Source organism: Lepidochelys kempii, chromosome 4 (assembly GCF_965140285.1).
Source record: "Lepidochelys kempii isolate rLepKem1 chromosome 4, rLepKem1.hap1, whole genome shotgun sequence".
NCBI classification, from domain to species: Eukaryota; Metazoa; Chordata; order Testudines; family Cheloniidae; genus Lepidochelys; species Lepidochelys kempii.
In genome coordinates this window covers 43,994,657-44,006,790 of record NC_136383.1, presented here as the reverse complement: position 1 = coordinate 44,006,790, position 12,134 = coordinate 43,994,657, and the positions used below count along the sequence as shown (strand labels likewise).

The following is a 12,134-nucleotide window of genomic DNA, read 5'->3' as shown; positions in this document are numbered from 1 at the left end:
CTGAATGAATTTCACCTGAACTAATGAATTACTCTACCCATTTTTGTTGCCAAGGGCACACTTGATGCCATGAGAAAAGAAACTGCATACTTTCAACATATCTAGAGCTTTGCTTTATTACCTTAACAGGACCAAGTCTTTAGGCTGTCTCCATTTCTCTGTGGCCCTATCTGGCCTGAAAAAGGCCAAGACTTCTCATCCTAGAATCTCCAAACAGATCACGCAGTGCATTTCCACCTGATATCAGATGGCTGGCAAACCTCTTGTTTTCAAAACATCGAGACACTCTGCACCAGGGCACAAGCAGCAGCATTTTCCTGCATAAGAAACATTTCAATGTGAGAGCTGCAATATGGAGTAACCAGTGACTTGTTTTGAACATTTAAGCTCGTACCCCATGGCAGCCAGGTCAGAAGCCAAGTTCAGGAAAGCAATACTGCAGTCTATTTAACTGACTGACTGTAGCTGAAACTCCTCACTCCCACCATCGGAGGACACTGCTTGCCAGTTACCTGCAGTGGGATCCACATTGACTACAGCATCTCAAAGAATGGTTGTTTAATACATTGTTCGTGTGGATCCCACTATCCGCCCTCTGTCCCCACTTTTCAGAATCCACAGCTACTTAGAGTTTTGAGTTGAAAGGGACCTGAGGGAGGGTTATGGTCACTGTCCTTTATGATCTTGCATGGGAGAATGAGGCAGCACAGGGCACATGTGCAGCCCTGACATACACTATTAAAAATAAAATCTTGCATACATGAGGCACATGCGTTTACAATGGGATCCATGCAGACTGTCACATCTCAAAGAACCACAGTTGCTGCAGGGTAGGTAACTGTTCTTTTCATTTTGAAGTATTAGTAAGCCCTGAACAACTATAGCAGACTCACTTGGATAAGTAGAAATCTTGAACTGAATAATGTGCCTAGAGGCAGTGGGGGAGCAAGGCTGCTATTTTAGGAGAAAGTGGCCTCTCCTCCCATTCTGCTGGTGAGAGGTAAGATGTGTGAGGGGAAAGAGAGAAGCATTTTGATGAGAGGGTGGTGCAGGCTGGGAGATAATGAATGAAGAAAGTAAATGAAGTAAGGCAGTTATTGACTATAGAGGAGAAGGAATGCATGGGAGAGACTGCACTTGTAACTGTTTAAATTTGAGCTCTGCCATTCATTCATTCATTCATGTCACACACACACAATGATCTGTAAATGTTCTGTGATATGATCTTGTAAAGAAATAGCTCTTTTGGTGCCCACTTTCTGTTTCTCCAGAGTTAGAGAATGTGTATATTAAAAATGTTACATAGAGGGATTTTAATGAAATAGGGTTTGAGTATAAAAAGCAACAGAGAATGAAAATACGTTCACTTTTTTCTAGTATGTTTAACTAATGATAAAATTTAGTAGTTTTTTAGCAGGGGACTACAAAAATGAGATTTGACTAACATCCATCCTGCACAGTCAAGGATATAAGCATGTTTTAAAAAATCCCCAAGACAGCCAGTGGCATTTGGACCGTGGCTTTTTTCCATCTCTCATTACATATATATTTAATGTTGATGGGCTGCTAAGAAAACTTTTTCAGATCGCTTTGTCCACTGTCTTTCGTGTAGTAATCATTAGCTGGGCCAGAACCCCAAACATACCTATCAGATATTTGGAAAACTACTTCCTCAGCTATTTTCTTTTTTTGTGAAGAAGCTTATAAACACTGCTCTAGTTCTCTGTGATATACTACTGTTATTTCAATCTATTGATTTTTTTATTTTGGGTGTTCAATTTTGTTTTAATTCACCTTGGATACATATTTGAGACAACTGATTCTATCCTTTTTAAAAGAAATCTTTTAAATAAGTGTACAAACAAGCAACGTCTTCAACTACTTTTAGGAATGATTTCAAATTTTTTTTTTTTTTTTACTTCACACCTACTTTTTAACTACAATGTTTGTTTAATAAAATGTAGCTTTGCAGATACATCATTCTTATGGTAAACTGGTGGCCTTAACTGCTAAAAAGATACATTATTTAACTGAAAGACTATACAGAGCCTGCATGAGCAGCTACATTTCATAACTCTGTCTCATTCATATATGTCCATCTAGGTCATACACACACATTCTGAGTATATATAATACCCATGCATTTTATCATATACATATTATGAAATGTAAGTGCCATCCATATTCAAAAAAGAACTGCATCTTATGCCCAAAATGTCCAAAACACTTAATCCCCACGTAATTTAGCCTGTATCCCAAACAGACTCAACAATAGGTGGTGCCAGTCATTTTTCAGCTTTGTTATTAGAATGGGCCTGTGCAAAGGATGGATCTTCCATTGTTCCCTCAGCATAGCAAGATCATGATCTGCTCTTTGAACTGGATCTAGAAATGAATAGGGGGCCAGGTGGGTCACAGTGTCTTAAGAACATAAGAAAGTCCATACAAAGGTCCATCTTGCCCAGTGTCCTGTCCTCTGACAGTGGCCAATGCCAGGTGCCCCAGAGGGAATGAACGGAACACGTAATCTTCAAGTGATCCATCCCCTGTTGCCCATTCCCAGCTTCTGGCAAACAGAGGCTAGGGTCACCATTGGTGGACCTATCCTCCATGAATTGATCTAGTTCTTTTTTGAACCTTATTATGGTCTTGGCCTTCACAACATCTTCTGGCAAAGAGTTCCACAGGTTGACTGTGTGTGGTATGAAGAAATACTTCCTTTTGTTTGTTTTAAATCTGCTGCCTATTGTTTTCATTTGGTGACCCCTAGTTCTTGTGTTATGAGAAGGAGTAAATAACACTTTCTCCAAATCAGTCATGATTTTATAGATCTCTATCATATTCCCCCTGCCCCCTTAGTCATCTCTTTTCCAAGCTGAAAAGTCCCAGTCTTATTGATCTCTCCTCATACGGCAGCCGTTTATAGAATCATAGATTAGGGTTGGAAGAGACCTCAGGAGGTCATCTAGTCTAACCGCCTACTCAAAGCAGGACCAACTCCAAATAAATCATCCCAGCCAGGGTTTTGTCAAGCTGGACCTTAAAAACCTCTAAAGATGAAGATTCTACGACTTCTCTAGGTAACTTATTCCAGTATTTCACCACCCTCCTACTGAAGTAGTTCCATACCTTTAATCATTTTTGTTGCAGTTTTCTGAACCTTTTCCAATTCCAATATATCTTTTTGAGATGGGTCGACCACATCTGCACGCAGTATTAAAGATGTGGGCGTACCATGGATTTATATAGAGGCAATATGATATTTTCTGTCTTCTTATCTATCCCTTTCTTAGTGATTCCCAATGTTCTGTTCACTTTTTTGACTGCCACTCACATTGAGTAGATGTTTTCAGAGAACTTCCACAATGACTCCAAGATCTCTTCCTTGCGTGGTAACAGCTAATTTAGACCCCATCATTGTATATGTATAGTTAGGATTATGTTTTCCAATGTGCATTACTCTGCATTTATCAACATTGAATTTCATCTGCCATTTTGTTGCCCAGTCACCCAGTTTTGAGAGATCCTTTTGTAGCTCTTCACAGTCTGCATGGGATTTAACTATCTTGACTAATTTTTGCACCAATTACACATTTCTATGAAATAGTAACTGATCTATTTAATGGCGCATTGCTTCCTGAAGTGCCAGGACCCAATACCATGTAATAGAGGGGGTCTGTGTTTTCCCAAATGGAAAAATCTGTCCCATATTCACATTTGAATCACAATATTCCATCAGAACTAACATCTACTGAACAATGTGCTGTAAAACCAAGGTCACGTATTTGGATCCACCAACATGGACCCCTCTTTTCTATACAAGAGCCTTAAATATTAGAACATAAGAATGGCCAAACTGGGTCAGACCAAAGGTCCATCCAGCCCAGTATTCTGTCTGCCGACAGTGGCCAATACCAGGTGCCCCAGAGGGAGTGAACCTAACAGGTAACGATCAAGTGATCTGTCTCCTGCCATCCATCTCCACCCTCTGACAAACAGAGGCTAGGGACACCATTCCTTACCCATCCTGGCTAATAGCCATTAATGCACTTAACCTCCATGAATTTACCCAGTTCTCTTTTAAACCCTGTTATAGTCCTAGCCTTCACAACCTCCTCAGACAAGGAGTTCCACAGGTTGACTGTGCGCTGAGTGAAGAAGAACTTCCTTTTATTTGTTTTGAACCTGCTGCCCATTAATTTCATTTGGTGGCCCCTATTTTTTATGGGAACAAGTAAATAACTTTTTCTTCTTCACTTTCTCCACACCACTCCTGATTTTATATACCTCTATCAATCCCCCTTAGTATCCTTTTTTCCAAGCTGAAAAGTCGTATCCTCTTTAATCTGTCCTCATATGGGACCCATTCCAAACCCCTAATCATTTTAGTTGCCCTTTTCTGAACCTTTTCTAATGCCAGTATATTTTTTGAGATGAGGAGACCACATGTGTACACAGTATTCAAGATGTGGGCGTACCATGGATTTATATAAGAGCAATAAGATATTCTGCATCTTATTCTCAGTCCCTTTTTTAATGATTCCTAACATCCTGTTCCCTTTTTTGACTGCCGCTGTGCACTGCGTGGACATCTTCAGAGAACTATCCATGATGACGCCAAGATCTCTTTCCTGATTATTTGTAGTTAAATTAGCCCTCATCATATTGTATGTATAGTTTGGGTTATGTTTTCCAATGTACATTACTTTACATTTATCCACATAAAATGTTATTTGCCATTTTGTTGCCCAATCACTTAGTTTTGTGAGATCTGTGTGAAGTTCTTCACAGTCTGCTTTGGTCTTAATTATCTTGAGCAGTTTAATATCGTCTGCAAACTTTGCCACCTAACTGTTTACCCCTTTCTCCAGATCATTTATGAATAAGTTGAATAGGATTTGTCCTAGGACAGACCCTTGGGGAACACCACTAGTTACCTCCTCCATTCTGAAAATTTACCATTTATTCCTACCCTTTGCTCCCTGTCTTTTAACCGGTTCTCAATCCATGAAAGGAATTTCCCTCTTATCCCATGACAACTTAATTTACGTAAGAGCCTTTGGTGAGGGACCTTGTCAAAGGCTTTCTGGAAATCTAAATACACTATGTTCACTGGATCCCCCTTGTCCACATGTTTGACAAGAATTCTTCAAAGAATTCTAATAGATTAGTAAGACATGGTTTCCCTTTACAGAAACCATGTTGACTTTTGCGCAACAATTCTATGTGTCTGACAATTTTATTCTTTACTATTTTTTCAACTAATTTGCCCGGTACTGATGTTAGACTTACTGGTCTGTAATTGCCAGGATCACCATTAGAGCCCTTTTTAAATATTGGCGCTACATTAGCTATCTTCCAGTCATTGGGTACAGAAGCTGATGTAAAGGACAGGTTACAAACCATAGTTAAAAGTTCTGCAGTTTCACATTTGAGTTCTTTCAGAACTCTTGGGTGAATGCTGTCTGGTCCTGGTGTTGCTGTTAAATTTATCAATTAATTCCAACTCGTTCATGGGAGCATGTCATAAATTTTAAATACAGTAGAACCTCAGAGTTACACCAGAATTGTGAACTGACTGGTCAACCGTACATCTCATTTGTAATTGGTAGTTTGCAATCAGGCAGCAGAGAGGAAAAAAAGGCAGTACAGTATTGTTAAACTACTTAAAAAAAGTATGGGAAAGTATAAAATTTTTTTGACAAGGTAAGGAAATTGTTTCTGTGCAAGTTTCATTTAAATTAAGGTGGTTACAAGAGCATTTTTCTTCTGTATAGTAAAGTTTCAAAGCTGTATTAACTCAATGTTCAGTTGTAAACTTTTTAAAGAACAACCATAATGTTTCGTTCAGAGTTACGAACACTTCAGATTTATGAACAACCTCCGTTCCCGAGGTGTTCGTAACTCTGAGGTTCTACTGTAGTGTAGACAGACATGGAAACTATGTAACTGTCAATTGCACTTCAATCTGCCAGTATCCTTATCCACTTCAAGATGCTGCTCCTGATCTTAAGTGTAGCAAGTGACAATATACTCACCTTTTAATTTAGTTTCCACTTTCTAAAACTAAGAGGACATCATGTTCAAAATACTTAAAAAATAATGTATTCATTTGACAAGCATGAAGCATCTTAGTTCAGTAAACACTTTTTGTTTTCAGTATTTAGTTTTTCTCTAGATTAAAATTGTCCAGACAATTGAATTTATATTTAATAACTATTAATGAAGGTCTGTCTTAGATTTATTAGAACCACTAGTCCTTTCAACTCTACAACCTCTGACAAAGTATTAACGGTATCTGCCAAAAATTAGGTAATTAATTGTCTGTATATCATTCAAGTAAACATGAAAAAAATGTCAGAAACCAAGGTCTCGTGCTGCGCTTACTCAGTCATCAGGCAGCCAACAAGCAAGCCACCTTACTGCTATAGCCAGTCAGGTGGTTCTGCTGTAGCTTAGCTGCATTTGATGGTTTTCTGATGACTTGGCAGGTACAAATGAAGACCTAAATTTTGGGTTTACTCTGAAACATGCAGAACCTTACTTACATTATTTTTGGCAGATACTTTTACTACTTTGTCAGAGGTTGTAGAGCTGAAAGGGCTGGTAGTTCTAAGATAAAAGCTTATGTCAATTCAAATTCATGAACATTGTTCTATAGGTTTCAGAGTAGCAGCCGTGTTAGTCTGTATTCGTAAAAAGAAAAGGAGTACTTGTGGCACCTTAGAGACTGACCAATTTGTTTGAGCATAAGCTTTCATGAGCTACAGCTCACTTCATCGGATTCAATATAAAGAAATCTTTCATAGTGCAGAGATGTTATGCAAGATAATAATATAGAAAAGTTTTCCCTAGTAGTTTTTTACAGCATCAAAAACAGTCGATGGTGCACTGTTAATGTCAGCAGTCTTCCTGCAAGCATTCTAACAGTATAGTTCTCTACTGCAAGGATGTACAGTATGTTGGCAGAACTTCAAGTGTCTAGATGGCACAGAAGAAGTGTACTCTTATGACTCATGAAAGATTCTCACAAATGCCCTGAGGACCTAAAATGTTGCTGTCCGTGCAGATGTAGAGAGAGCCTTTACATGGATTCTTAAAGAAACATTCACTTCTGTAAATATGTTCACTAGCATTCATTATGCCTGATGTTTTACTGAGATAAACCCAGAGCTACAGTTAATTTACTGATATAGCACCTGATCCTGTGAGTTGCTGATTGCCTCTTGAGAGCACAGAGTGAGCTGCAAAGTGTGGTTAAAATTGCCTTCTCATTTTTTTTGCATCAGTGGAGCATTATTTCCAAATTCTCTTCTGCATAAGAGAAGAGGCTTTCACTGAGAAGTGTTAGAGAGACAAGGTGGGTAAGGTAATATCTTTTGTTGGACCAACTTCTGCTGGTACAAGTCACAAGCTTTCGAGTCACACAGAGCTCTTCAGATTTGTCTTAAAATGACTATGTAAACTTCAATAGCCTAGGATTTCATGGTGGGAAAAGCACTTTTCATCTTTGTGCACAAACATGAATGTGAAAGCTGGAGTTTCCACCTTTTCACAAAACCAGCTAAAAGTAAAACATCAGTTTTTGCGTTCACATTTTTTCAAAGAATTATAATATAGTGGATGCCCGTTAATCATAATCCTGAAACTAATAGCAACATTTTGTCAGGAGCCAGTCTTGTCCCATTGACTTTAATGTTATTGGGATTTGAATATTAGCATCAGGCATGCTGTTTATTAACAACTTCTTTGAAAAAACAAAACAAAACAATCACTAGCAAATGTGTGGGGTTGCAACCAAGGAAAGAAGTGCTGAAGCTGCATGTTACCTCTTCCTGCGCTCTCCAGGCTGCGTCCTGCTTTGACGCTGGGGGCTGGCACTTCCTCCTTTGGCTGGATGGGGCAGGGGTCTGGAGGGGGGCAGTCAGGAAGGAGAGGGGGGGTTGGATGGGCAGGGGTCAGGGGGGCAGTCAGGAAGGAGAGGGGGGGTTGGATGGGGCAGGGGTCTGGGGGGCCAGTCAGGAAGGAGGGGGGGTTGGATGGGGCAGGGGTCTGGGAGGGGGCAGTCAGGAAGGAGAGGGGGGGTTGGATGGGGCAGGGGGTCCAGGGGCGGTCAGGGGACAGAGAGCAGGGTGGGGGGTAGATGGGACCATCAGGGAACGGGGGGGTTGGATGGGGCAGGAGTCCCAGGGTAGCCATCGGGAGCAAGAAGTGGGGCGAGGGGGGGGAATAGGGGGGAGGAGCCAGGCCATGCCTGGCTGTTTGGGGAGACGCAGCCTCCCCAACTGGCCCTCCATACAATTTCAGAAACCAGATGCGTCCCTCAGGCCAAAAAGTTTGCCTGCCCCAATATAGGATCCTGGAAGCTAATAGCTTTTCCCATTGTCTTTCAGGTGTATGCCAGGATGTTCTTATCTGTGGGAGTCATTCTGTTGTCTTTTTGCTTGTTCTTCCAACTGTCCCCATTGAAGTAAAACAGTGAAGGCATATAACAAATATTGCATTACCTTCATGTAGTTATACAGTCTATCTCCATAAATAGGTCACATACAGTATTCATAAGATTATCAGATTGCAGCTCCATGTCCACCTCATCCCCTTCATCAAATGTACCTAATTAATAACTTCTGTATAATTTATATTTCTCATTAACCTTAACTACTTTATTAATCTTTTTTCTCTTTCCTCTAAAATCTAGAGGACAAAGTTTCTTCTTTCTCTTCTCAAGAATTTTCAGTGCCGAACACTGATAAATGCCCTTTTGTTTGTGTTATCTCAGTATAGTTGTTTTTAACTCTAATTCTCTGTTCTTGAGGAATCTCTCAGTTTCCTCTCTAGAGTCAATTAAAGATCTCCTCAGAAGTACTAGGGCACAGGTTAGTTAGCATTAGTGTTCCATGGATAAAGGCCGTATTTCATATGTTAGTGTACAGCAATGGTCCATTTCTGTCAGCAGTTCCAGTCCCATAAACATGCATCATAAAATAGAAAAATAATCTGTGCAGATTAAGTAAAATATCTTTTTTTCTTTTCTTTTTTTAATTATTATTATTGCAGGTAGAGAATGCAAGGAAGCATTACAATATACAGATTTCTCGATTAACAGAAGAACTTTCTGCTCTTCAAATGGTACGTTCTGGACTGTGTAGAAAATAACTTTTATTGGTCAAATTTTTTTGAATACCTTTTTGTTAAATTGACACATGTTCATTTGTATTTATCTATTATCGTACACTCCATTTATAAGAATCAGCTGCATATAGTGATCAGAACCACCAAACTAAAATACACCATTTGTAAAAATCAACCATTTTTAAGAATCAAATCATTTAGGATAGATGTGATTCTTATAAAAGGTGTGCACTGTAATGGATATGTAAACTTAAACATACAAGAAAAAATCTGTTTTAGACTTTCAGTAGGGCTGGTTGAAATTTAGACAATATCAATTGTCAGCAATTTTGTGAATGTGGATTCTCTGTTTTAGTCAATTCTCTGTTCAAAATTAAAACTTTTGGACAAAGGGAATTAATTAAAATTATGGGTCAACTATAGTTGTTCAAGTGATTGTTCATATCGATTCCAATTAGATGTGTGCACGCCACGTGCGTAGTCGTCAGAAATTTTTTTCCTCTAGTAGCAGCCCTCGGGTCAGCTGTGGAGCCCCCAGGAGTGGCGCCTTCATGGTGCTCAATATATGATCCTGCCGACCTGGCACCTCCTCAGTTCCTTCTTACCACTAGTGACAGTCGTTGGAACTGAGACATTTCCCTAGCTCTTTCTTTTCTCTCTGTTTCTTATACCTTTTTAATTAGTTTTTATTTTAGTAGTAGTTCATAGCGGTTGGGCTGGGGGGTTTACCCTCTATCCTGACTACTTTTTCTTGGGAGGGCTTTCATGCCCAAGTCCTGCTCCAAGCCCATGCCAGTGGGCAACCCCCATGATGCTTGTCTGAAGTGTCTGGGGGAGGCTTACCAAGCCAATAGGTGCAGGATTTGCAAAGGGTTTTGCCCCAGAACCAAAAAGGAGCAAGACTTTTGCCTTAAGCAGCTCCTTATGGAGGCAGCACTTAGACCTCAGCCGCTGTCAGTGTGGCAGGACCCAGCACTGAGTTCTTCAGTGTGTAGCTCCCTGGCAGCAGTGGTGGAAGCGGTGCTGCAGTCAGACTCTAGCAGAGACCCACAGCACTGCCTTTTCCCGGCACCGCTCCCACTCCCCAGCATAGAAGCGGCACAAGAAGCAAGGGAGGAGTGGCTCTCAGTCCCAGAGGCCGCCCCCTCTGGAGCCAGCCAATGGGGCGTGTCCTCGTGAGGAGCGCCTAGTGCTGAAACTTGGGGAGACGGCACTGTTGACTTCAGCCCTGCAAGGGGGACTGTCGAGTCTGGTGCCATTGGACTTCCGGGCCCACATCATTGAGGAGGTGGAGCTGCCATCCACACTGGACACCTTTGTGGTCGCAAGGGACCTCATCATCATGACCGCTCCAAGGTCACCTACGATTCAAGACAAGCTTCTCGTACCACCCTGTGGGTGTACCACGAGGCCCAGGGTGCCCAGTCTAAAGGCTCCCAATCGGCCACCTCTGAACTGAGGGTGCCAGAGGCCTCAGCCTGTCGCCCCACCCCTGCGGATGCTGAGGAGACATCGTGCCCTCACTTCCCCCTCGGACCAACTGCAACTCCGGTTTCTGAGTCTGGTGCTGCCAGCGAAGCAGGTCATCAGGCTCCTGAAGAGCAGGAGAGGTGGGAGGACCCTGTTCCCCCATTGGCCTTTTGGGCCTTCTCCCCAGACAAGGCTTTTGCAGGCACTTCCATCTCCAGACCGCCTCCTATAGACAGCCGCGCCCACCAGGACCTCCTGCGCAGGGTGGCACACAACATGGGTCTGCAGGCAAAGGAAGTGGAGGAGTCAGAGGACCCAGTGGTCGACATTTTGGCCTCTGAAGGTCCTTCGAGGATGAGACTGCTCCTCATCAAAACTATACAGGCCAATGTCAAGACTATCTGGCAAACTCCGGCCTCCATCCCTCCCACAGCCAAGGGCATTGAGAGGAAGTACTTCATGCCCTCAGAGGGGTAGGAATACCTCTTTACACACCCACAGTCCTGTTAATTGGTGGTTGCGGCAGTAAATGAGAAAGAGGCAAGGGCAGCAAGCCCCAGTGCCCAAGTCCAAGGAGGCCAAGCTCCTGGACTTGTTCGGGCATAAAGTGTACTCCACGGAGGGGCTTCAGCTCAGGATTGCCAACTAGCACAAGGAGCTTGTGCCACCTGAGTCCAGGGAGGAGTTTGGAGCCATAGTAGAGGACGGCAAGGCGGCGGCACGGACCTCTTTACAGGCCTCATTGGGCACTGCGGACTTGGCAGCATGCACCTTGTCCTCGGGTATTGCCATGAGGTGCATCTCATGGTTGCAATCCTCAGGCTTACCGCCCAAGATTCAGCAGACAATGCAGGACCTGCCTTTTGATGGGGCGGGCCTATTCACAGAGCAGACTGACTCTCAGCTGCATAGTCTAAAAGACTCAAGGGCTACTATGAAATCCTTGGGTATACACACCCCGGCAACCCAAAAGAAGCATTTCAAGCCCCAACACCCCAGCAGCTCTCCTACCCTCCTTGGCCAAGGCAGGACTTTTACAGAAGAAGGGGAAGGAACAGCGGAAGGAAGCCTTCCAGCCCTCCTTCCAGACTAGGCCAGGGCCCAACCAAACCATCGTCGGGTTCCAAGCAGGCCTTTTGAAGGGACGCCTGAGGACAGCTTACCAGTCTCATTCCTGGATCCTTCCCCACCCTTTTTGAATAGTTTGTCCCACTTCTACCATGCCTGGACCCAAATAACCTCAGACCACTGGGTCCTCCACATGGTGGAAGTGGGATACTCTCTCCAGTTCTGCTCCTACCCTCCGCCCCCATCCCTCTTCAGGGACCCCTCTCATGAGCAACTCCTTAACCAGGAGGTGCAGGTGCTCCTCACCATGGGAGCGGTGAAGTAGGTTCCTCAGGAGCTAAGGGACAAAGGATTCTGCTCCTGATACTTCCTAATCCCCAAGGCCAAAGTGGGTCTCAGGCCCATCCTAGATCTGTGTGGGCTCAACAAATTCGTGGTAAAGTTGAAGTTCTGCATGATCTCCC

General features: G+C 42.7%; 1 protein-coding gene across 4 annotated transcripts in view; it reads left to right on the top strand.

Annotated features, from left to right (window-relative positions):
* Nucleotides 1–12,134, top strand: part of SCLT1 (sodium channel and clathrin linker 1) — a 137,167-nt gene that overhangs the window by 47,648 nt on the left and 77,385 nt on the right. For all 4 annotated transcript variants that reach the window (XM_073341115.2, XM_073341118.2, XM_073341116.2 and 1 more), the window contains one exon: nt 9,058–9,129. In XM_073341115.2, the coding sequence (XP_073197216.1) occupies nt 9,058–9,129 (72 nt within the window). The remainder of the gene's footprint in view (nt 1–9,057; nt 9,130–12,134) is intronic.